The sequence below is a fragment of the Buteo buteo genome, chromosome 18 (assembly GCF_964188355.1).
Source record: "Buteo buteo chromosome 18, bButBut1.hap1.1, whole genome shotgun sequence".
In the NCBI taxonomy this organism is placed as follows: domain Eukaryota; kingdom Metazoa; phylum Chordata; class Aves; order Accipitriformes; family Accipitridae; genus Buteo; species Buteo buteo.
The window spans coordinates 4425482-4453189 of record NC_134188.1 but is presented as its reverse complement, the minus strand read 5'-3'; the positions used below and the strand labels follow the sequence as shown (position 1 = coordinate 4453189).

At 37.7% G+C, this 27708-nt stretch overlaps 1 protein-coding gene across 1 annotated transcript in view; it reads right to left on the bottom strand.

Annotated features, from left to right (window-relative positions):
- The window catches only part of UBL3 (ubiquitin like 3), a 57411-nt gene that overhangs the window by 6472 nt on the left and 23231 nt on the right, over positions 1-27708 (bottom strand). The window contains exons 2-3 of the mRNA XM_075050660.1: positions 4106-4214; positions 343-429 (exon numbers count right to left, since the gene is read on the bottom strand). Of these exons, the coding sequence (XP_074906761.1) occupies positions 343-429; positions 4106-4214 (196 nt within the window). The remainder of the gene's footprint in view (positions 1-342; positions 430-4105; positions 4215-27708) is intronic.

Here is a 27708-nt window from a genome sequence, read left to right as displayed (position 1 = left end):
ATTTTAAAATGCTTAAGACATTTATGAAGAAATTTACCCTGCAAGTGCAGTGTAAGCCAGGTGGAACAAAGTATCCATTTAGAAAGACAACAAATAAAAGCAGTAGTACTGTTCCTTTATGCAAGAGGAGACTTGACTTACCAGGTGGTACCTCCCAAAGTTTAACAACTAGTGGTAACAAGATGGAAAAATACACAATAAGATACAATGTCACTCTATGTAGAAGAAAAATAGTACATAGCAAGCCATACTGTGATCTTGAACAGTAAAGTGGTATTTACTGCACTGTAAATAAATATCCCCTTTGCCTGGCTGTAACACGGATGAAAATTATTTTCATACCTCCTAGTGTCACATTGCCATGAAGAAACCTCCCTTGATAAATAAGCCGCAAGATATTTGGACTGCTGACTTGTTCTTCTTCCCAATCTGAAGAGAAGAGAGAGAATTTTCACAGTTACGTTGTAATAAAAACATCTTTTGCTATTTCTCTCACCTTTACCCAGGAAGAAAACTAAGAACAGGACTCTTCTGCATGGAATGCTAAAGAGAGAGCACTGAAGGTACAGAAGGATAATTCAAGGCGAGCACCCCTGAAATCTATTCTTAATTTTACTATTTGACATTGGGCATTAAACACAGAATTTCATGCCTGCAAGCGTAAGTACTACTAACTTACTTCACAGATTGCATGAGATATTTAGCACATATAACAAGTCCTACACAAAATATTTCATAAATGCAAGTTGCCTCCTGAGGCTTAATATCCACTAACGGCTAAAACTGCCTTTATTTCCTCCCATTCAGAAGATTCTCAAGCCGTACCCCTCACCAGTTAATTGTCTAACTGGAGCTGTTCTCCAGCAATGCAAAGCGGCCACACACAGAGCGAAAGCGCATGTGATGGGTCATTTGAAACGGGATTCTCAGATCACAGCCCTGAAAACGCTCCGCAGGCTGCTCAGCAGTGTTCGATGATGGCCAGATCCAACCAGTTAAATATCCAGAGGGGGCAGTGACCTGAGCAGCCCTGACCGGTCACTGCGGAGAGCATGAACAGAGGGCTCTCGCAGAGCACACGCTGACTGATCCATTTGAAGAACTTCTCAAAGGACAGTCCGTGGATGTTTTTATGTGGCAAACAGCGATTCGGGAAAAGCAAGCACGCGTTTTCCTATAATGCATTTCCTATAATGCTTAAGCCATCATAAATAATTTATAGGCTTAAATGATCTTTTCCTACTCTTTTACTGTTCCCTGTCACAATGTGAACAACAAATAAATATGCACTTTGCTTTCAGAACAAATATCATAAAACCTTGAAATGCTGAATTTAAATGGGCTCTCTGGGAATACAGCGTTTTCTGTTTCTTAGCTGACCAGATATCTGGCAACAGCTGTTCACAAATGTTCTCTCTTTCTGCTTTTGTAGTGTTTATATACCAAAATGAATATTCAGCAAGGGATCACGACAAGCAACAGAAACCAACCTGTTCACTGGGAACATACAATTAACATATGGGCAGTAGCAACTGGCGCCACAAAAGGACAAGAACTGAAAAGGGGAGAAGGGGAAGCATTTAAAACAGAAGCCACGGCTGCGGAGCGTGCACGGAGAGGCATCTGGTGCGGAAAAGCAAGCAGGCAGAGAGGCGGGCAGCAGGAGCCATCGCAGCCCCAGAACACGGCGGAGGCAGGGCTGGTATCAACAGCAGACGCTGCAATATCCCCGGGTGCTGCCATGTGCCTAGTTTATAAGATTAGATCAAATTAGGCAACCAAAGCTATTTGAATTTCAAGTATTTCCACTCAGGGTCTGATTCAATTGTCTTGCAATTCAAGCACATGCCCTTTTTGCTCTGCTGTGAAGCAGGCTACATTAGGGATCTGAATTATCACACTGTTAGGGTAAATGATTTTTTTGGAAGACACCAGATTTTTTTTTTTTTTTTTTTTTTTTTTTTTTAATCCATACAGTCTGAACTCCACTGTACTATGGCTGTAGAGAGAAGTTCAGCCAGTTCACAGTGCCACAATGACGTAAAACAGCAACCAAAAGAAGACAGACTATATTTTGGCACAGGTATTTGCTCATTGTTAAACTGCCAATTTACTCATCCTTTTAAGTTTTGCTTCTTGGCTGGCAGTCTGAAACATTTCTTTCTGACATGACTTCAAATTTTAATTTCCACTGATGACTAAATGAGCCAAGGATAAAATATTTACCTACTACTTTAAAAAAAAAGAAGTTCAGCAGATAATTGCTGTACAAGAAAAAAGTTAATATTATTTAGATGAAAATGGAGAGGAGGAAGAGAACAGGTAACCTACCTAGATGATATACTTTAATACAAATTTGGCATTTTCCACTACAAGTCAAGAGATCTTTAATTAACAACTGTATTGCCAAAAGAAGGGAGGAGAGGTTTGCCTTAATCCTGCCAGCATGTGACTGAAGGTATTTCGTGACTTTTTTCCCCCACAAGATCATGACAAGTCAAAATGGTGGTAAAACCAATAATTTCCTATCATCTCTCTTTCAAGGAAACTTTAGTCCTCATCAAGATTTCTCAAGTCCTGTGGCAAAGAGCAGCTCTCAGTGTTAAACCAGCTCCTGGGCTAGTATTTGTGAAAACGTATACACTACTCTGAAATAGATTTTTCCTCAGTCTTTTAAATTGACACTATTCTTCTTCACACAGGCAATCAAATATTCATTAAGATTTAGAGCACTCTCTCAGGACAGCAGGCATTTAAACTGAGGCTTCCATGTCCAGTTCTACTTTTCTTGTTTTTTAAAAAAAGAGACTTTAAAGTCTGGGTTTCTTCCCAAGTCTGAACTCAGAATCTGCACTTTCAATCTCTTCACAAGACTGGGAACATGAGACCACATGTTCAGGAATAATCTTGAGTAAGAAGAGAACAGTTCTGCCTTTACTAATTCAGATAAATGTACGCAAAAAACATTTGGTCACAACAACTATGTTGTAGGCACACATTAAAATGCACACAGTAGCTACACAGTTGCTACATCAACCACATCTCTTAGTGTAAAAGTGTTTTACATCTGTACCTAATACTTTGGAGGACTAAAAACCTCCTCCTTCATTACATATTTTACTAAATACATAATGCTGCATCCCAGCAAAACAAACAGCAAGCAAGTCCCCTGACACCCTGTTCTTCCTGACCTCAAAGACCAGTTTAAGGCCTAAAATACAGATTATCAATACTAAATCTTTGGCATGAACTATCATCCACCATACCTCCTTGACAAAGGCACCACAGAAACAGATAATGCAATGTTTTAGTTTGTATAAATAGTAGTCTTTTTTAACATCAAAACAGTAACCCAAATGAAGTCCTGTACCAAAAGAAGCATTTTCTTTCACCGTATGTAATGCTATGTCTCTCTTCTGGCTATTTTCCCATGAAATTATAGTCAGGGAGAACAGAAGCACTTTGTTTTTGTGGAATTATTCACATATGTGAATACATATCTGAAGTCTTCAACCCCATTTTCTGAAGCTAGTATTCCTGCATAACACCAAATATATTCACACAACCAACCTCTGTTTCCCTCAGTCTTTTAATGTTTCTTAAAATGTTCTTTTGTATTTGATTTTTTTCCTGGAAAAATATCATTATTACAGATCCTTTCCAAGATAAGGCAGTAAGGAAGAAGTAGTTCAGACTCAATTTCAATAATGCATTCCTGTGACATGCCATGTTTTACATTAGCTGTCCTCACATAAGAGGTTTTATATCTCCAACATTTCCTCACGCTTACTAGATCCTCTAACAATATTGATCAAGAAAAGTGTCTAAAGATAGGGGGAAAGAAGTACTTCAGTTTGGGGAAGCAAATTTTTAGAAATAAAGTGTGAAATAGTCCAGACATCTAAAAATCTGCCCAACCGAAGAAACAGGGAAAAAGAAGGCAAGACGACAATTGTATTTGTATATAAATCTATGCCCAGACACACAATAAACATCCTTAATTTGAACACTGACAACAGAGGTCGTCTTATTGACACTTCAGTCTGAAAATACAGGGAAGCTTCTAGCTCACCAGTTAAAAAGCCAAAGCCACACAGCTACTCACCCATTGGCCAGTTGTCATACACATGTTTTGCGATATCTGCAGCAGAGTCATTCGGTGAAAATAGGAACTCTTTCGTTTTCCCACTTACCAAGATGAGGCGCAAATTTATCTGTAAAAAAAAAAAAAAATGCGGTATTAGGAAAGTATCCAGAGAAGACTTAAATTATTTTTTTTTAAAGTTACTAAAAAGGTGCGATTGGTTTTAGAAGAAATTTGATCCAAAGTGATTTGAGAAAACAGTTTAAGACGGTGTTAAAAATAGGGTCAGAGGTCAATAAAATTGTTTGTTTACACATAATCTAGGAAGATTAAATTCTAACAGCTGGCATTTTTTATGATAAACACCAGAAGATTCTGATAGGTAGTGACTGAATCAACTGTGCCATTACAAAAAGCTTTCAGCAGAGTATAAAAAAATTCCAGCTAAGACACACTGGCAACACATCTTCTTGAATGAAGAGGAAAAATATAAGCCTGAAAAATTAACCTGAATGGAGAGCACTAAAAATATCAAAATCTGCACCTGAATAGCCTGTGAGCCTCAGTAAAAGCCCTAGCACACTCCCTCCAGTACGGGATTTGTCAGCCCTGATCTCACCCACTGTATCTCCTACAAAACACCAGGGAGTCAGACAGCATCCTTCCTTGGTCCCAGCTGCCACAGAACTTGAATCCCTCTGCCAGTCTTCTGAACCCAAAACTTTGTTCCACCACTGTCTTTCACTACAAAGCAAAGTGGTTGAGATCCACATGCAATACAGTAATAACACTACATCATAGTTTTTCTGTCATCGATTTCCTTTATCTAACCATCGGCATCTTCAGCTATAATCTTCCTCTCTTCTATTTGCAAGTTACCGAGTATAATTCCTTTTCCATATAGCATTAAAACAACCTATATAAAGAGCTCACTATGACATTACTTACAATGTAAAAGAGATTAAATTTTGGCTCCTCAAGCAACTGCCAGCAAGGTCATAAAACGTGTTTGGGTAGCTAGCACTTACTAATGCCCATGGCAAGTAGGAGTACAGCTGCTTTTGTGTTTTGGCCTACAAGCCTAAATTGCATCAACTTTTAGCAAGACTTAGCATACTAACTGCTTGGATACTGTTTTCCAAATCACACTCTCAAACTGTGGCTCTCATTTTAAGTTAAGCTGCAACAAAGCTTTCCTTGTTGGAATTCAGCGAACAGTTTTCTAGATCAAATACAAAGGGAAAAATTGACAGCAATGCCAAAGTTTTCAAGACTTCTTCAGGGTCAAAACTCTCAGCATATCATATCCACTGAACATGACAGCCTTGCCTCAGTTACCTACTCACCACTTATTTCAGAAGCTCTCCAGACAGATTGTCTATTCTCTCTTGAATGCTTTGGCTTGGATTCATCCCACCTATCTTTAAGCACCAAATGTAGGTTTCCAAATTACAGTCTCTATCGTCCTGCACCTTTCAAGGTCAATGAAGAAAATGACCCCTCCAAAAAGCAATTCAGTCTCTATTTCCAAGTGTAGCAAGGATAAAAAGTTAGCATAAAAGTGCTAGGCTCCCCTCCCTGTCCCCCTACTAACACCCTTCAGAAAATATGAGTTCTGCTGTTAGCCCAGGAAAGAAGCCAAGTGGTAGCTGTCTCTGAGAAAGGACCACAGCCACTGTAAGAGTATCGCTGCATAGCAGGAAATCATGAAAAAAAAAAACTTCAAGGAGAGAAGCTGCAGGAATGCTTTTTAGTCAAAGATAATTATTCATAAAATTCAGAACACATCTGGCTATAAACATTAAAGTTCCATTTTCTTTGATATTTCCAGAATGATTAAGGAATTACTTTCAAATCTCACCAAGATTTAGCAGAAAAAGCAGACCAAGTTCCACTATTCCTGTTTACTCCAAAAACCTAACTACTGTAATGAATTACAACTTCAAAATGTTATGCCTAAATTTAGCAATGGCCAGACTATGTCCATTTGTTTTTTTGTTTATATTGTCTTTCAGTTTAAGTAGTTTCCCCACTCTTAGCTGTCTCCACCTGTGTATGTATAGACAACACTCACATACATGGTTTCTTCAGCTGGACTATCCAAAACAAGCTCTTCAAGCTTCCTCTAGTGAGATACCCATTTCCCCACTCACCCCAGGAACCTGCCTCTGCACGTTCCAATTTCTTCTCTTTCCTCCTCAAAACAGATGACTATTTCTGAAGCATACTAAATGATGTCTCACCAGATGCTTGTATAACACCACCAGTAATTTTCTCTGTCTACTGGAAACATCTTCTGTGATTGTGTCCCAAAAGCACATAAACCTTCTTCAAAACTGCACCACGCCGTTTGCTGACTTACCTCGTACCCTTCTCTACTTTGATCCTTTCAATTATTCAGCCTCCAAGCTTGTAACTGATATTTTGGCTGTAACACCCTAAAGCACAAGGCTCCAAATGTCACCCCACTCCTATGGCTCCATCCTTCCCAGAGAAAGGAGGCTAGGTGGAAAGAAGTATTCTGCACCACAAAGATGTTTCAGATGTCTGGGCCCATGGCCTATGAAATCTGCCCCCCCGCCCCCCCCCCCCCAATTTCTGCATAACACTTCTTTCTCTCTACATTAAGAGCATTTTTCGAACTTCACGTCATCAACGAATTTTAACAGCAAGCTCCCTTCACCTTTGTCATTAAATGAATCAGAAAACATAAGACTGATCTGACAATTGTTCCATAGCAATTCCAGTAACAAGCTCTCTCTGAGCTGGTTTCCCCCTCCTCTCAGCTAGGTCCTTTATGTTAGGCCCTTATGCACACTCACAATGTCTCTATTAAATCCTAGTTTCTCCTATTTAACTAACAGTTTGCAATCCAACACCATATCAGTTACTGTGTACATATCCAGATGAAACTATAAAAATGTCTATGTAGAAAATAAGTTCTTTTCATCAAAAGTCAGCTTGCCATGGCTCCAGCTTTCAGAGGTGTGGTGTACTGCGCTCCATTTTACTTTCTCTATACCTCATTATCTTTAATTATCTTTTAATCGTTAATGCATCTCATTACAACACCAACACACTGCCAAAAATTTAGGAGGTTTAGACTGCATCACAAACTGTTATTGTACTTGGGAACAGGCCGCCTGTTTAAAAAACAAACCAACCAACCCACCCCAAATATTCGGCAGCAGTGCCTGCTGTAGGCAGTAGTGGTGAGGAGCTTCTTCACCAGCAGCCCTCCTGTCTCTCGCTCGAATCCCCCCGCATCCATTTCCTCTAACTGGCTCCTGAGACACCCCCCTGCCTTAGAGCTTGCTCCTTCTGGCCAAGCAGTCCCCCACCTCTGATTTTACGCTGGTTATCTAAGGATTTCTTTTCCTTCATCTGTGTGCAGTTTATCTGTGGTGGGGATTACCTGTTTTGAAGATCACAACACTTTCCTAGGCAGTAAACATAACGCCAAACCATCAGCTCCCTAGAACTGTCTGATTTGGATCCTACAAGGAGATGATTAAAAAAACCCAGAAGATTAGTCCTGCTCAGCACTTAAAATATGATTAGGGCACAGCATTAATATAGAACTAGAGTTATTCTTCAGCTAGCATAACATTAAAGAGACACATTTCTTTTTATTGTAACTACTGAGTTTTGAGATTACCAGGCACACTAAAGTGAATACAGAAAGGAGAAGAATATCACAGAGAAATAACCAAAACTAACTTGGTTTCCTGGAAAATTTGATTAAGGCATACTTCTGCAGTTAATATACAACACAAAATCAATATAAGCAACAGAGGAAAAAAAAAAAAGTGAAAAATGCTAGTTCCTTCTTTCCACCCCACCTCCACAAAATGAATAACTTAACCATGCTGAATTTTTTTGTTGCTGAAGAGCATTTCTTATAGTCTTGCTATGAAATACAAAAGGCATATCAAGATAAACTAATAATTTTACAGGATATACTACAAAGTATGTGTAAAATGCAGGACGAATATTTTCATTTAAAAGAAAAAAGAATATAACCAAATATCAGCAGAAGCCCAAAATAAATCCTTAAATCAGTCAAGCAGATGTTGCATCAAGTGCAAGGAAACAGCTGCTCTAATGAAAGGTTAAAGTATTTTCTTATTTATAGTACAGCATGCCACTGACACATTTAGTTTGCATGTTTGTCTCTCTATATATGTGCATATATATATAAGATATATATATCTTTATATTTATATTTCTTAGTCCTGGCTTGAAGGAATCTTAGTCTTGAGTTGCACATCACACTACCTCAAAAGGGTCTGAAGCAAAGAATCCCCAAACTTGCCTTTAAATTTAGAGTCTAATCTCATTCCCCCCAAGAGCACTGGGAAATTTAATGGCTTGCAACTGCTGTACTACTTATTCTGCAAGCCTGAGAACCCCACTTCAAACAAGCTATAGGGGATCTTAAACAAACCTTTCTGGCAAAATGCCACTAATAAAGTTTGTACCTAAATGGGGAAAAAAAAAAAAAAGAAAAGAGCATATGTGTATACACATTTACTCAAAGGAAAGTGCAGAAAAAAAAACTTGATTGGGTACAGAAGTTTGACACAAAAGCAGAAAATTTTAATTTTTCAAGTTATGAATGGATTCTTAGTGGTCTTAGCTACCCTGTATCCTATTTCCTATGTTAAAAGTTAGCAAGTTGTATCTGTATCCCTTGTATGCTTAAAGCCCCTCCATCTATTCTTGTCCAAAAAGTCTTGGTCCTGAGACACTTTCATGATTCTCATGGCCCTGACAAGTCTGCTCTTCAACAGGGGACATAACAATGACCATCCTGTTTTTTGGTTTTTTGGGGTGTTCTTTTGGTCCCAGACCACCGAAGGGAATTCCAGCCTTCTGCTACAGCAAACTGATAAGGATCATATCCTCACACTTCTACATTATAGCACCCACTGCAATGTTACTGATGAAAGCAGTTAAGAGCCACAGTATCAGAAGTAGGATTAAATACGATGTGTGGACTACATCCCTTCTGCACAGTTATATAATAGCACATTCTGTTTGTGATCTCAAGCATGCAAACCTCGTCCTCTCTCCCCCCCACACCACAGCCAACACCAATCTCATAATTACAGCTCCAGTAACTATCCCTTCAGTTGCATCGCACACACAATAAAGAATTTCAGTGTAGATTATGTACTGTAAACGAACACGCCCCCCCAAACATAAAATAAAATATATGTGTGTGTGTGTGTGCGCGCGCGCGCGAAGATTGTAGTAACAACTGTGACCACAACTTTTGGAACAGACATTTGGGTCACGTATATGCAGATGTAGAGTAAGTTGTGTTTTGTTTGTTATAGGCATCTGCAACAGAGTTTGGTTGTTAACTTTAAGGTGTAACTACAAAATGTCTTAGTGCCACAGTGCTTCTAACTTCACAGCTGAAGTTAAATAAATGGAAAGTCACTTAAGTATCAAGAAATGAGATTTACAACTTACAACCTGTTTCTTGATGTTTAAGCAACTTCCCATCTATTCAGTTAAAGAAGTTATTTTGATATCAATTTTATGCTCCAGTAGCAGCTTAAGATTCCTCCCATCCTACAATTAAAATGCAGAGGAGGAAAAGTGTCATTGGCACATGCTATACAACCCCAAGTTTAAACTAACTGCTTTTCTTCAGCTGTTTAAGATAAAAATACATACACAAGACTATTTTTTTCCCCTTCTTAATAGATGTGAAGTTGAATTAAAAACTAACGATGGACCACAAGGAAAAGCAATGAGGTAAGAGCATTCAGAAACACAGACTGAAGTTATGGTTTTCAAAATCCAATACATTTACTTCCTAGTTCAAGTTCATAATTCTAAGAGGTACCTTTGTTCTCCAAAGACACATGAAGTTTCCTAATGACTCTAGGCCAAAGAGAAACCTCACAGCACCATGCAGTACCCTATACTGACTGAATTCCACCAGATTCACATAAGAGGTTGAACCAAGCCTGAGTACCACTCTAAGGGAAACAGCAGCATTACACAGGCCAAGTCAGCAGGGACCTGCAGGCTCCAGAGTCCAGTTCACTCCTAGGGTAGATATATCATCTCATGTAATCCCTTGTGGAAACGTATCCACCTGAACATAATGAAGAACTTCAGTTTTACACTCCTTGGAAGGCTGCTCTAGAACCTGACTGTCCTCTTGAGCGGAGCTTTTTTCTAATTCACAGCATAGGTTTATTCTTATACAGGTTACATTCACTGATAGCAGACGTACTTTGTGCTTTTCTGCCCCTTGGGGTTTTGATGGCTTTCTTCTACATCTGCAGACAAGGACACACTTTGCTAAAATAAACAAGCAAAGGTTTTCCTCATTAATATGCTTGCCCTGGGTGTGATCACTGTCTTCTTAACCTCTGTTGATGTGCTTCAGAGCTTTGGAAACTGGGCTTGGCTAGCCCGGAGGCCTGGTGGGCACCTATTAGCAGCTTTCCTATGCCTAAATTACCAATACAACGACCTCTTTACTAAGGTCCAAGACACAACAGCCATAAATGGAAACAAGAGGCTTTGAACTGTGGTAAGGAAAAAAGTTTTTGCCCTGAGGACATCAAAGCAGTGGAAAAGGTCACCCCAAGATGCTTTGGAAGCTCTCTCTTTGGGGGTTTTCAAGACCCAGCTGAGAAAGCCCTGAGCACCCTGGTCTGAATTCAGCAGTGACCCTGCTTCCAGCAGGAGGCTGGGCTAGAAAATTTCTCAAGGTCCTTTCCAAAGCGAATGATTCTACAATTCACTTTAATCTGCACCTGCATTTAGTTTTGATTCATTTTGCTTAAGTATGTATTATTATAACTATATAGTGTATTTCAGGAATTTATAAAATGATACTAGAACCTCCTTAAATTGACTACAAATGCCTCTCCATTTTCCATACAATCACAACCGTCTCACATTTGCAATGCAGTAACCTTGCAATGCTCTTCTCTAGTCCAGTCATTTCCATGACATAAACCCTGAAGCTTGCATTACAAAACACTGCTTTTAACCACTCATGATGTACAGGATATTTTTATATTAATGCAATTAATTTTGTTCCTATTAATTCAGTCTTTGAGATAATCCAATCTTTTCCACACAACACCATGATCATCTTCTGTACTATTGGTGCCTCCAAATCTTCGTCAACAAATTTCATCAGCATACTGATTTTCCTTGTGTTAGCAGCATAAATGAAAACATCAGAAAGATAGCTGGTCCCCAAATTAATCTTTAAAGGATTCCACAAAGCATAACTGCCAGCCTGACACTTCCACATTGAATCTTACCATCTTCTCCACCCAAGTCACACACTCTATCAAACCCTACCTTCCCAAACCAATCCTTTCCTACACAACATCAACTACCCACTGAAGTCAAGACAGATTATGCCTCTTCTGCATCTCCCTCATCTGAACAACATTCTCCTTCCAAAAAAAAAATTGGTTAATGAATCCGTCATAATCTAACTTGGGTAAATATATATTGTGATTTTATTCCATTATTTCTTCCCTCCCCCTTCTCAATATCCTTCTTGAGGTGGTTATTCAGCTGTCAAATTCAAAGTCTCTCTCTACATCCTTTCACCCATCTAGCATGCAGGTATTTTATACCTTTAATGTCTCTGACCTGAAGAAACACCAAGCATGCACATTTTGTAGATCTGTTCCTTATACTAACCCAGTACACTCAGTTTAATCAGCATCTGCCCCCTTGAAATCCAAAGCCTTTATTTATGTACACTCCTACTTTTGTTTATTCTTCCATTTGACTTTAACTGTATCAGCTCGCAATCACTGGATCCAACATCATTTTTCCAAGCAGCCTTCTGAAGATTTCTAGAGTTTTCTGGGAATTTAGGATAGACTTCTAGAATAATAATATTAGCTCCTTCTTGGCCAAGAAACTAGCTGGTAGAGGGACTGAGATGCAGGTGAACATGGTAAAAAAGTAGGCGAGCAAGAAGTATGAATTTGTAGCCCAATGATGCAAGCATTCTTATGAGAGAAAAAGAGATCTTTGATTCTGGACTCTTGTTCAAGAGTCACTTGGTAAAATAAACAAAACTATAGTTCTTATGAATCACACATCTAGACAGCTATTTTGGCCAGATACTTTATAAGGAATACAGGTAACTTAACAGCACTTCCTCAACTGAGCACCTAAAATTTACATTTGGCAACACTCAGAATGCCCGCATTTAGCTTTAGCTGCACAAAGGGGCTTTGCTCTACCCTTACAATACCTTGCACCTATAATAAATTTACTTCGTATCAGGAAAAAAAATGGCCATGGAACATGAGACATAAATTATTGACATAAATTGTCAATGTGACTGAAAAAATCTCTGAAGTTTCATTGTCAGCCAGCTGACAGGCCTGCATCACTCATTCAAAGCCACACCACTTGTGGAAGTAGGGCAATCCCAACATGACACCATGAAAGCGTGACAGCACCCCACATCACTCTATTCAAACTAAGGTGAACTGCCTAACCAGTTCCAATGACGTACTCATCTTTAGATTACTACAAAGAGAAATAAATACGTTTTTATGCGCAACTGCTTTCTCAACCAAGAAATGGCTAAGGCAACTCTGCACTGATAAAAATTAAGTTAGCAAATTTCAGAGAAGTTTGAAGTGAAGGGAAAGAGAAAACCAAAATGAAGCATAATCAAATTTTATTTAGAAGGAAAAGAAAAATCCTATAAGCATTTAACTTGGTAGCTATGATAGAGCTAGCTGTTTCTATGGAAACCACGACATTCTTGAACTTAAAATCATAGTGCTTGGTCACACTTCATCCATTCCCTCATTTCAGTTCAAATAACACAGAAACAATGGCAATATATTCTACAATATCCTCCTATGAGTTCCAGGGTTATCTTTTAAGAAGAAATATCTAGGAAACATTGTTCTTCAAAATAACATTAATACAGATACTATCATAAATAACCAGTAGAATACAATGGATTTCAGTGGAGTTTACGTACTGTTTCTTTTACTATTCTGATGATTAGCATTCCTGGGACAAGGCTGGTTTTGCCCCCCCCCCCTTTTTTTTTTTTTTTTTTTTTTTTTTTTTTGGAGAGAGGTGAGGTGAACACAACACACCTAAGTGTCAGCTGGAGCTAGTTAAGAATTTTCACTGAAAATCCATTTTAATAAGAAAGTAAAAACAGAAGAATAACCTTTTCTTGAAACATACTGATTCTATCAGTAAAAGATTTTTCAATAATTTGATGAAATAAGAGGCACAAATGCCCACCCAGAAATAATTTCTCTCCCAGCAGTACAAGATAAAGGAGGCACTCCATTACCTGAAATAATGCAAGTACTCAAGTATCTGGTCTTCTCGGCTCAAATGACATTTTGTCTACTGTATCCCACGTGCACGCTTTAATCATAGGGTACAGAATTAACCTGTCTCCTGCTGGCCCCCAAGCAAATCCACTCTGACAGGAAAAATTCAGATAAAGACCTATGCTGATTACTCATTAGCCAGAGACAGGGCAGTTTCACCCTGCACATGCAAAATAGATTTCTCTTATGTTACGACAGAATTGTCTAAGTCCATCATAATCACAATGTGTAAATTACAACATACAGAAGACCATGTTTTGGAATTGAGCTTTAAGACAAATAGGTAGCAAAAACGGCAGAAAGAGTTAACCACACGGCATTCAAGCTTGCTATTTTCAAAGTTCATCCTTTCAGCCCAGTCAGAGTAAGCGTATTTTCACTTTGAAATAAAGTGACTAAAACATGAAACAGAGAAACCGAGATACCCAGATTAACATGAAATTTTAGTAGGGATCATTTTAGCAATCAGTATACCACACTCAACCAGTCATTTCAAAACACAAGAGTGGAAATAATAATAAAACTGCTTCAAATGTCAATACACATATGAGAAGCTTGTGCTTGCAGACTGAACTGGTTAGCTCTGGTGAGCACGGTCACAGCGAGGTGGTTTGATAACTCCAGTGTTTTAGAGCTTCTGCTCTCAGGAGGTATTCCCAGTGAAACTGGAACTGACCCATCCTGAAGCGACACATCCTGGGGGTCCCCCACCCGGACCACATGGAGTTAGTGGTGAAGCAGCAATAAACACACGCTTTTGTATGACCACTTCAGAATATACATACCATAATAACAGAGAAGAGCATTCCAGGTTTTCTTTCTGAAGTGGGAAAGAATGCAAGTGGGAGAGAGAAGGTGGTGCCTGTTTCTGTATTTTCAATCTCTAACTCCCTAAAAATACCTTCTAATGACACACATCCCAATGTTTGACTCCAGAATTTAAAAGTGAAATCAGCGTGTACCATCTGTGTTACCATCCTGCCATCTCTTCTCAAGAGCTGCCCCTGGATAAGCCCATCACCTTGTTTACACCCTCTCGTATCAGTTGGTATTTAAAGCCTAGAAGTTCACTACACGAATATGAATAATGATAATGCTAGGCACTTATTTAAATTTGTATTGAATTCTGATATAACTCAACATTTGTTCTAATATATTCTATATAGAGAGAATTCATGTAATATTTTAAAATATTATTTTGGACAGTTCAATGTCATTTTTAAAATGAGAGATACAAGACCATCAAGTTTGTGAATGCTTATTTTGTGAAATGCCTAACACCTCAGATTTGAAAATGAATACTACTGCTGCTGCTAACAAAGGAGAAAATACAATTCCAAGGAACCAGTTCCATACATAGCTGTTTTTTCCAAGTCCAAGGGGCAGCCAGATATCCTCTACCCCTTCTTAATCCCCAATCAATTATTTTTTCCTATCTTTAACCAATTTTTTTTAAGGCTCAATTTGATTTAACCCACATTCCTAGAAGTTTCAGATGCAGCTGTTCCATGGTTACAAAGAATAAAGAAAAACTAATGATGGGCAGGGAAGAGTATATTGAATGATCTGTTTGTGCACTATGAGAAAAGAGGCAGAAAACCAAGTTTCCTGCTGCATAACGGGAATTTCGAGAACTGCGTACAGTGTACCTAGTCTGGGAGGTATTAGAATTTTATAACCAGAACAGGTCAGTGAAACCATAGACAAAGCTGAAAGTAATCTTTCAGTTATAGCCTGGATAAAAACAAACATCAGCTTCAATTTGACCAGAAATTAACTTCAGTGAGAAAAAAAATGTGAACACATAGAAAAACATTAAAAAGAGAGGAAAAAAATGGACATTTCAAGGGAGGTGCTATTAACTGGAGGCAATCAAAACAATGATAATTGCAAGCAGCACATGGTTATGGATATCACCTAGTTCCACATGCTAATTTTCATGAGACACAAGTGGTTTTTTTATTTTGGTTTTAGGTTTTGGTTGGGTTTGGGGTTTTTTAGGGGGCGGGGGTGGTCGATTTTTTTAAATGCCTTTTAGAAAAGTGATTTCTCATTTTAAGTTATTTAAATGTAATAAACATGTATTTGGCTCTCCACATTCCTGAATTAATCTTTATTGCAGAAGTCAAATTGCTTCTCCCCCTGCTCCCACTTTCTACCATGTGAAACAGGAAAAACAATTAAGTATCACTTCAAAGTTAGTGTATATATTCATTTTTCAATTCTCACCAAAAAGACACAAGTAACTACCCGATTTAGAAAATTCCTTGGAAAAATCTTTAAATACAGGAAAAAATGCATTTATTGAAAAAGGGGGAAAAAAAAAGCCAACCCCCAAAACCAAAACCCCACATCACCCTACTTTCTTGGAAATGAAAGGTCCACCCCTTAGTTCCTTATGAGAGCATAAAGATTCATGAGATGATACTTCTCCTCAGAAACAAATTAATCTCCAATGCAAAGCCTATTTTTAAAATGTGCTACTCCTCAGGCCCCAAAAAAGGGACGGTGACAACCAAGTACAAAAATAGCCCGATTTGGATCAGAAGAGAAATAATGGAAGAGCAAGGCAACAACCTTCTGAATCCAATTTTGTCTTCTATTCTCTCTTGCAATAACTGTTGCATTATATGGTTTTAATGCAGTTTCTTGTACAGTGCAAACAACACACTGCAGTTGTTGTATCTAAGTAGAGGGTTATAGCTATTATAAGTACGATTTGCCATTTAAACTAGACACAGCTTGAAAAACTATAGGAAAAAAAAAGTCACTCCCTAAAGACAAATAGTGACATGGTCCCTTGGAAGTCCACTCATATCAGCTCTAAGAATATTGTATGAATAAAAAAACTTCCCTAAAATTTTTCAGGACCTACATCCCAATGGAAATGCCAGCAATAGGAAGTAAGTTTGCAGCTTCTCGCACTAGAACCATTTTGGGACTCTGCTGACAGGCGCTTCACCTCATATGATTCTGTACCTTGGTCAGCACTAAGGCATTAAATTTTTCAAGCCTTGAGAGAAAGTGTCAAAAACAAAATGGAAAAAGACTTAAATGTCTTCTAAAACATGAAAGAGGCAAAGAGTTGCACCTTGACTTAGAGATGTATTTCAGTTCACTTGGGTGGAAATACCATAAAATTAAATTTTTATTATTAGCTACTGATTCCTAGCTTCTCTGGGCTTACTGTGTATCATGGCAGTCAGCCAAAGTTTTGCCATTCCCAAGCACTATCTAAATCACTGAGCTGTGATAATTAAAGGCAAGGGACAGGGCATTATATATTTTTGTCTCTGATGCAAAAGATAGTTCAAATTTTAATCAAAATGGATGTTTCGATGACCATAGATCTTGTTTACTCTAGCAAAAGCAAGCAACTCAGATATGAATGAGAACACAACCTTTTCTAATTGTTTTCCTCCCAAAATAGCCCAGAGAAAACACTGAATTATGCGATAAGAGATCAAGGACTGTGATGCTGATGCCAATTTATTCAGAATACAGCTCTTCAAGAGCAAACAGTTTGACCTTGACCTATGCTTGCACTTCTCAGAACAGAATAATGAACACTCTACCTTCCATTTTGTCCTTCCTCAATGAGTTACCCTTAATGTTCAACAAAAATGTAAGACATGTTTATAGAAAGCTTACATGGTTTTGTTCTATTTAAACATTATGGCACTAATTCATCCCTAAGCTAAGCCTGCTGAAGTCAACTGACTGAAGTTAATGGAGTGATATCACAAGTAAGTTCTGATCCAATTATTTATTGTGCTCTGCATTCATTGTTGAATACTAAAAGCACAGCTTATCCACCTTTCTGCTACTGCATGCTAGTCAAGTGCTTGTGTTCTCCCAACCAGCTGGCAGTCTAACAGTAAATTTTTATCCTGTTTCCATCTTGAAGAATACTAGTGTGTCCAGACTGTCTACTAATGACAGTTAGTTAAAGTTGCTCTTTCATTTTGGCCTCCTCTGGTATTGTTAAGACTTCTACAGAGTCAGAAACATGTAATTTACCAGTTGTTAGCTTACAGCTCAACTTCCATGGATGGTCTAGTTCCTGATGCAGTATCCCTATATGTCTACCACACAGTTTTGTGAAGTACTTGCATCACAGTAGTCAAGTGCTTCCAAAGCAGACTGCATCTGCCTGGCAAGGTACCTTAGCATTTTTCATCCATGAAGAGTTATCCTTCAAAGAAAATTAGATTTCAGTGAGGAGAAAAAAAAAAAGAATTAATACGAAAAACTTTTTAGAGAGCACACATTTAATATCTTTTTTTCTTTCTTCATTTGTCTTGTATGCCCAGAGTCCACACAAAAAGCATCAAATTACATAAATATGCTTCATTCCAGCCCTCCAGAAAAATCTATCTACATACAAATACAAAAAGAACAAATTTAAGATCCCGTTGATATTCAGGCATTTTCTAAGCATAAATACCACCTTGGTCTAGGATCTCACTAAACACTTAGCAGGAGGGGAGAATAGTGATGTCTTCTTGAAGGCATTACAGTCTTTTAATCGGTAGCAATTATAAGCAACACCAGTCATGGCTCTCAGTTCTTACTGCATCAACAACTACATTATAACAAGCCATCTGCTCTGTGTCAATGTAGTGAGTAAGGTTGGCTTCTGTGAATCTGGGGCAACATGTGTTCTAGCTTGCATCTTAATTATGGTTTACAAAACACTATGTATGGACAAATACAGAGGTATGTTATTGAAAGCTCCCCAAAGTATGATTCTTACCTTTAAAGGAAAAAAGAAATGGTATTACTTCCCTGAACTAATTTGTTTGAATCTATATACCTAGGCAACAGGAGAATAAAACATTTAACAGGCTTTTCTCCTCATACATTGTGACTTTTCTAGAATAAAATCATTTTAGACTTCAGTCATATTCCAAATCCTAAACTTTCCTGTCCTCATGTTTTTACCACGTGGTCAATACAGCTAGGACATGCTACTCACCACCTCTGCACGTCCAAGTTCTCCAAGACGTGGAAATGACCTGTCTCTCTTTTCCCCTTTTGTTTCTCATGTACTCAGATTGTTAGCTTTTTAGGGTAGCTGCTTGTTTTGCTTTATACATAATACTTCCAGACTATAGCTCATTTACAGAACAGATGTTTTAAAACTAAGAGTGTTTTACTAATAGTTCCACAAATTCTGTGATGGGTTTTAAAGACCCTCTCACCCCCTCTTTTCATTAAGGCAAAAGGCATGACAGTCTAGAGAGAGCATCAATGACTGACTATGTTATGAAGAATCTCACTGGTACCACTGGTTATGACTAACTATAGTTAATGGAGAATTATTTCCCAGACAATTACTAAACTTTTGTAATTATCTCAATTGAAGCATTACTTTGATGTTACAAGAAACAGCAAACACTCTCTCCCCAAAACAAACAAGCCAGAAGGTCTTCTTTCCTATTCGGACTCAACACGTTCAACTCAAAGTTGTGGATAGATGTCCATGTCAGCTATGATGACCAATCTTTAACAAAAATAATTATTTAACAACAACAACAGAGAGAGAGAGAGAAACAACATCTTTTCATTATGGGAAACAAAGATGCCACATCTTTGCATTTGCTGTCATGACATGATAAAAGTTAAAGCAACTATGCTTTTGGAGAGAAGAGTATAAGAATAGAATTTAGCAAACTGTCTGACAGGAGACACAACATCCATTAGTATGAATCTTTTGGGGGGGAAATATGTTTGTAGGTATGTACTGAATGACAATTCTGTGCATACAACCTGATGTTAACGGTGATACAGCTCAAAAGTTTCTAGTCATCAGCCAACTGATTTTCTAGCTAATTACTATGTCACAATTACAGCACAGTAGTAGAATTGTAGATATAACTATTTCTTACAAAGGGTCTAGCATATACTCACAAGACAGTATAGAAAATACAGCTGCTCTATAGGAGGAGAATGAAAGTCCACATAGTCAAAACTATTTCATTCTTCCCAATAGTTTGGGAGACAAAACATTATACAAAGCTGAAAGGAGGATCTGGCATTTAGAAAGAAAAGTGCATTTGTCATACAAAACAGCTATCAAGAAAACTATTGTCTTAAGCTACCCATGGCTTGGGCGACTATTCAGCTGAGAGTCAATCAGCATCAACCTGCGACTAGTGATACTGTCACTTAGTGGTGCCAGACACAACTATGGCATCATCTGCTTTTCATATTAACATTCTCATTCAGATATTAGTTTTCAAAGAACATAATGAATTCTCATGTGCATATAACTATTTCATTGATTACTTCAACAGGCAAGACTGTTTACTTATAATAAACAGCCTATCAAATTACACAAAGTAAGTGTTGCATGAACACTGTGTAGTGTTTACACTACAAATCAGGGATCTGAGTAGCTGGATAAGTGCACACTGTGCCAGATTCTAGTCTAGGATCTAAATATCACCACATTACAGGAAAGTTCAATCTTGTCATCTCAGCAATACACTTGTTAAGTGTGTCAGCTAACTGACAGGTGAGTACCACCTGGGACAGTTCAGTTCTGATTTAGTCTAACAAAGTGTAAGCAATGCTCAAAAATTATTTTTTTTCTTAAATTTAAGACTTTATTAAAAAGTTTGAAACAACTACAAAGCAACTAAACAAGGCTGCCCAGAGAAGAACAGCAAAGAAAACTGGTGGAAGTGGAACAAGATGACAGGCTACAAAAACTTGTAAAACCTGGAAACTGTCTCCCTGGAAAAAAAAACCAACAAACAACAAACAACCAAAAAAAACCCCAGAGCAAAATAACAACGGGGGGGAACAAACAAACAACCAACCCCCCCCCCCAGTTCCAGACTGCAAAGAACACAGGAATAACATCAGCCAGGGAAACAGAACAGCAGCAAAAGTTAGAAAATCAAATATGATGGTGATGAACAAGGCATGGAATGAGACTGATGGCCATCAGCTATGATCTTTGTAAAGCTACATGAAGCCTACAAGGCTCTAAGTCATGAAAAGTAACTGGCCACAAATATTCATGGCCAAGCAGTTAAAAATAAGTAAAACCAAGGTACTAATTGACTAAGCCTCTCAAGTTGCAAACCTTTCACAGAAATATGAGTTAAATATACCTAACATGCTAAGCCCCAAATAAAAGCTTGCCCAAAGTACCTCTGAGCCAACTGTTTTGAAACTTTTAATCAAATACCAAAGATTATACTCTACCCTGGCAAAAACTAGTTTCATATTTCAAAAACTGCAGCAGAAAGGACTGTAACAGACAGTAAGCAAAACTTCTCTCTTCAAAACCCATGGTATTTTGGACCTTTCCAATACATGCCTCAGAGGTAGAATTAAAAAGTTTAATTGGCTTTTCATGCAAGTACTAAACCAGCTGATCGTATTCACCTTCCTCCCCAAGTGCGTCAGTAAAATCATCAGGGTACTATTTGCTCTCTGAAGAAGAAACCATTATTGTGATTACTTGCTAACAATCAAATCTCAAAACCCTTGGCGTCAAGTTCTTAAAACAATGTAGGAAAGATTGCATGTATGCTCATATGTTGAACATAGACCTCACAGTCTTGCACCCATCCAAAGTAGTGAAAAAGTGACTAGTGTTGTTAAAAACCAGTGGTGTTTTAAGTATTATCTGGAAGACATACGTTGAGTCAACCTCACTGCATTACAATGAAAAATAACTCACATTCAATGCTGCTATGAAAAATTAAGATACATTACCTGTAGAATTCAGTTTTATTAATAGTGAGTCTACATACAGTATTAATAATTTGTGCTTTTACAAAGATAAAAGAAAACCAAGACAGTATTTTGATCTTACATTCTAGAAGGTTTGTCAGCTCACAAGTCTGAACTTCTCAACCTTCTGAGATACTTCCTTTGCAACTCAAATATTATAGGCATTTTGCAAATGACACCTCCACCTTTCCCCATTAAAGCCTCTGTTAAATAAACAGAAAAGTAAAGTCCATACACCAGCAAACACTTCTACAATTATTAATTACAGTATTACTTCTCAGTATAAAAACTACCTATGGAGAATACTAACTTGCAGATGGATCTCTGCAGTGTACTTCAATGCATGGTAAAACTGCCCTATGTAATCAGTTATTACATTACAGCACAAGAATCTCAAAGTCAACCCAACTAAGTCTACCCCAACTTGAAAAGTTTGCAAAATTTTCAATTTTGCTACGTTTAACTTTTAATGAAGAATTTAAAATTAAGGTAAAACAAGATATAAAGAGTACTCTGCCATTTTGCAACATAGGGGTAGAGCTATAAAGCAATAAAATGGCGGGGGGGGGGAGATAAAAAGTTGTTTAGAACTTTTCTTGCCTTTTGTGATTAAAGCAAAGGAATAAAAAATACCATCAAAGATCAATCCAAGCATCTAACATAGCTGGAGTCTTATTTTGACACAATCCTATTCTGGATGTCTCAGAGAAAAGAATAAAATCTTTATGGGGGTCTCAGTTCCACAGTGCCGTAACTGAAGGATGTTTTCCTGCCTCCAGTTAATGTTTTTGGCTCTTGAAAATTAACAGCTCTGTTTGACATTAAGTCATGACAATCGTTTTCACAGTGATTCTTATTAAATTACATCTTTTGCCTCATTAAAACAAACTAGTAAATTCTACTGAATACTTACCTCACATAACCTCTATGCTCTTTAAATCTTACAATTCATCTGCCTCACTGTTCAAACACAATTTATATAGGTGTCAACTCCTACAGCACTTTCCCATCCTTTTTCTTACCTCAAACAAAGGATTAAGCATATTTTTCATGTCCAAAAAGGTAGTAATTCAACATGTGGCCCACTCAAGTTTGGTCTGTTTTGAAAGATGGTATTTAATCAAGAAAAAGTGTTCTTTTACTCCCAAAACAGCATTTTTACCCTTGCATATACCTGAATTTCACGTTTATCCTTGAATATAAGGGCTAGTAACAATTCATAGCTACTCAGAACATATTATTTTCTAAGTTAAATAGTAAACATAATTCACAATGTGGTATTTCCATGTATAAAGTTGAAGTCAAATACAACTGCACTAAGTCTTAAGTTGCAGAGAGGTTTGAAAGAACATAACTTTGATCTTTCTTTAAATACTGATAATCATTACCCCAAAACACACGTACATAAACACAGAGAAAACATTTTACTTCAGAACTCTGCAAATTGCAACACAAACGCAAATGTTTCTTGCCTACTAATTATTTCTTTTGTGGTTTGGTAACAGCACTTTCACAGAGGGACGGTACTTGTGGTAAGCTAAATGAGTAAAGGGACATAAGTCAAAAAAGTCACCCTACTTCTCTGCTTCACAAGCTACATTCACAGACACTCCTCAGTTAAACTTTCCAAAGGAAAATACTATGGTAATTAATACTCCCTTGTTTTTCTACTGTTTGTTTCATCAAGGAAGGAAGTATAACTGACATTGCAAACAACAAGAGACCAAGTCATAGTGATTCTTAATTTATTTTTTTTCCTCTCAGTCAACTACGCTGTCCTCTGAATGGATGCTGAGTGTCCAACTAACACTGATTCAATAGGAGAAGATTAGAAGAGAAGCCTCTGCATCATTTCTATGTGCTTGAGGGGGACCTGGAAGTTTGACTTGCAGCTCCCCAGGCTGCTGCTTCTGCTGCCTTGTAACAACAGGCTGAAGCCAAACAGATTCTCCTAAAGAGTTGTTACTGCTTTGTAGAAAAGCATTAAAAAGAAAACCAAAGAGAAATATTAATGATGACAAGCTGCTAAAAGGACCCCCTTCCATCCCCTTCTGTCTCTCCAAAAGTACACACGTGCTGTCACACAATTTTTCTCCTGCACAGAAACCAGTGAAGATAGAAACACTAAAAAATACATATAGGGAAAAAAGCTATCCTATAAGCAAAGCAGCAAGATTAACAGTTGGAAGCATAAATTCATGACAACAGGCCAAAGGCATAAGCCTCAACCTAGGAAAGCCTTCTGTTCCCATTTTGAAAGCTGTGCTGTACCTGTGCACACTTTGAATAGTTTTAGTTAGACATATTGACCCTGGAAACAGGTGTAGAAGTACTATTCTAAGTATATGCTCTCAGTTTGAGCTTAAGAAAAAACAAAACCAACAAGCATTTTTTACCAGTGTCTTCCACAGGCAGTGGTTCACTATGCAGAGAACAAAACTACTGAACCATCAGCTTCCAAAATTAATAGCTTTTCCTTTCATCCAAACCAGAATCATAATAAGCACTTCAGGCACAGCCAAAGACCTTATAACTTCTGATCAGGAGTGCTTAGTAAGGAGAACAACTTTCAGTTATTCCAACAGTACTTCAAGAATTTTGATATATTTTTATGCTAGCTTCTCGTATTTTTTTTAACACTTAAAGTGTGCTCTAGCATAGAAATTATATTACTAATCACAATGTTTTTCCCTTTGCACATGTTCAAGTATGAAAGCAGTACAAAACAGAACAAATATTTCATTTCTTGAAATAACAGTGATTGCTTTCCTTTCCATAAAAGCAGCATTCAGTGTTCATTAACTATAAAAAAATAGTATCTTTTAACAGATTAGATCTTTTTATGTACAATAAAGGTTAGTAGAGTTGTTTTGGTTTTTAAAGTTACAATTATTTTAATTGCTCTTGAAACAATAAGATTACATTTTTGATATATAAAACTGCAGGTTGTATATCCACCCCAATCTTGTCCAGAAAAACATTTTAAGAGAAAAACAGGCCCACATTCACTGCATTAGTAATACGTACAGTGTTAAAAGGAAAGAGACGGTTAACACTGATCAAGGTTTTCTATTGAAGCCTTCTGCCACTGATCACATTTAATATTCTGAGACTTCCACCTGTGAGGCTGAGATTTTCTACACTGGTTCTCACTTAAGATAGGGCTTGCTCTGTTTGTCCAAAAGGAGGACCAGAATGAAGTGACCACTTCTGAGAGAAGTGAAGGGACAAGGAAAAAGGAGAAGCACTTCCACATATTTTTAAAAAAGCAACTTTTTAAATTACAGGTTCGAAACAACTGTATCAAGACAAATGGAAATAAATGTAAAGGTCTGGTGGTAAGGCTTGAGTGATGTACTATATGTTCAACATTAACTGATGATCTATACATAGCCACCTTCTAAGTCAAGATAAGAAAATTCATCTATTTACAGTTATCTTGGAAGGCATATCAGAACACACTATTTACTCCTTCCTGAAAGAGTTACATCTTAAAGGGAAGCTTCGCAACAAGTCATCCTTTGCAGATGTCATTTTAGTTGATAGCTTTCTGGTAATTAATTCATTGGCCAATATTACTGTCTGTAGGTAAGGTTTATTTCCTACTTCAATTCACAACGAATAAGATGCAACTACATAAAGAAGTAAATACAACCAAAGAAACCAACCATTCACAGCAATACAGGTAAGTATACAACGCTAAGGAAATCTTTATATGAGCATTACGTATCATATTCAGCATCTCATGAATCATCCTATACAATTAACTTTACTTTTCCTAGGTGGGTAAGTTCTTGCTCCTTGGGGAAAAAAAAGCACAAATCACTAGAAAACACATATTACATCACCCTTCCTGTTTGACTGTGACTTGTCAGGAAGCCAAAAACCAATTTATTTCCAGAAGGTGAACAAGAACTGCAGTAAAACACTCTGATGACTCTGTTTGATCCCTAGTCTCCCCTGAACTGCTGTGATCGCATGTGGTCTTTGCCCTCCCTGCCTCTTACAACACTTTGGCTTCCTATCAATTTTCTTATCTATTTTCCTAACTTCTCCTCCTTTCAGCAGTGTTTTCTACGTACCAGCACCCAGTCCAAGGTGACTCATTTGTGTTCACACATTTATCTGATACTATACATCGAACCACTTTCCCTTAATTTAGTCTCCTACATATCTGCCAATTCATTTCATCTGCAGGTAGCTCAGTCTCAGCCCAATCCAAAGTATGCTTACCTTTTACCTTCAAACTCTTGTCCTACTTGCACCTACTCCTATTGTCCCATTTTTCTGACTGCTGTGAGTAGCTGCTGACCAGGACTTTCATCATTCAGGTGGACCTTACAATTTTCAGATTGCCTTGATTATTATTACCCCCCCCCCCAATAAACATAGACAGACACTGTCCACCTTTTTCTTACTTATCTGTATCACAGTATTGCCTAGAAATCAAAGTCTAACACATTTAACTGTGACCAGAATAAAGAAACTGTCCCTTATAACTCAAGGTTGGCAAGGAAATACGAAAGCCCTACAGACAAACCACGAAGACAGCACTGCTGACTATTATGGTCAGCGATCTTAGAACATCACCTATGCATTGTCAAAATTCTTGCAGAAATTCAGGAGGAAAAAAACCAGAAAATGTTAACTTTGCAGTAGACATATACAACAGTCTTTCTGAGCAGAATGGGCAGCATGGGATTAAAGGTCAAGATGTACTCACTGGATCATTAAGTGCATGTGCAGAAGCAGTTGCCATTGAGAGCCAAACAAGCCAGCAGAAAACTGAAGGGTATGATACAAAGATAGGTAACCTATTTTTCATGAACTAGGGAAGAAAGAGATAGTGAACGGATATATTAAAAATGCAAATGTTATATTTATACCTTTGCAGATTATTCTGGAAGCATATAAAAGGGGTCATAGAAAAGACTGTTGAAGTAACTGAAAAAAAGATGAGATGAGTAGAACCTGGAGAGTTCTAGCTGCAGGGACCAGTGAAGAGAACATAAGTTACTTAGAGTTGCTATGAAACAAGAATCTGGAAGATTTAGATAAAGATCTCATTAAAGCCTTTCAATCACACCCATTCAAAAATGGCAGCCAGATTATAGGCCCAAGTGATGATCAGAAAGCTGATACTGCCCACATAACCAGAAGAGAGGTGAAGTGGATGGCTGTAGGCTCAGTTGTGCTTGAGCTAATCAAAGATGTGTCAGAGGGACAGACAGATTTTAGATGGGCCAGGAGACAAGCCTGGACTAGAGCTTTTCATACACACCTGACAGCAGATGGTTCTGTCTGCAAACAAGGAAGCGTTTGGTAAAGTCATAGCAGGGAGAGACAGATGCACAAATGCAACTGAGCAAAGTACCAAAGAACAGAGCGTTGTGAAATCTCTACAGAAATCTTGGAGTAAGAGAGTGAAGTCGTCTAAAGAGGTTGCAACAAAAACACTGCAGAAAAAAACAAGAGAAAATAATGTTACAGCATCCCTGAAGGACAGAATACCTCAAATCCATTATCACCCCAAAGCTGTAACTTATTGCCATGCCTGGTCCCAAATCTATAACCAGTAGTGAGATAAATACATTTATCTTATTTAGATGTTAGCAACAAGTGTGTTATTTAATCAATGTTGGACACAGATAGATGATGTAGTTGAAGATGACATTTCTCTCAAAGATTTATAGGCCTTAGAGTGGGCGCAGAAGGAAGAACAAGAAAGTTTTAAGTCTTCTTTAGTTGTTATTAGTAGGACAAAAACAATTGAAAACAACACCCGATAAAACAAAACTGCAATTCCATCTTCTAGAAAGCAAGACAGTACTTGCGTTAACACAGTGGAAGACATCCTCCAAAGTATAAATTAAGATGTTTCAAGGGAGAGATTAAATATGTTCACAGCCTTTCAGGATTTTTAAAAAGTCAGGGATTTAAAAAAAAAATAAAATTTAAGGAGTTTCCAGGAGAAGCAACTACATATGGAACACAACACAAAAAGACAGCATCCCTGTCAAGGTGGGTTTCCAGAAATAAAATATGGCAAACCATCTGGATACAAGAGGGAGGTCTTCCAGATTCAATGTTAATGTAAATCAATTAGCTATAACCCTTTCTTCCATTTCTGTGTTTGTGTTCTGTATATCATTTATGTTTTCTACCTGAAATATTATAAGTAGAGCGTGTTTTTGAATTTTACCTTAACCTAGATTTCATTAAAAATTATTTCAAGGTAATTTATTAACAACAAAGCAGCCATACAACCTAAGGATTTGGCCAATTTACGAAGCATCTTTACTTCCCAGCATATTCTACTGGATATCCAATAAAGATAAAATATATACCCTCAGAAGTTGCACAGGGTGGGGTTTGGTTCACTATGGATCAGGAAAAGAAGGAAGCTCTTTTACTAACTGTTATGACCAGAAGACTTCTCTACCAAGCAACAAGATAGAGGAAAATAAACCTGAACACTAAAGATGTGCAGCAAGT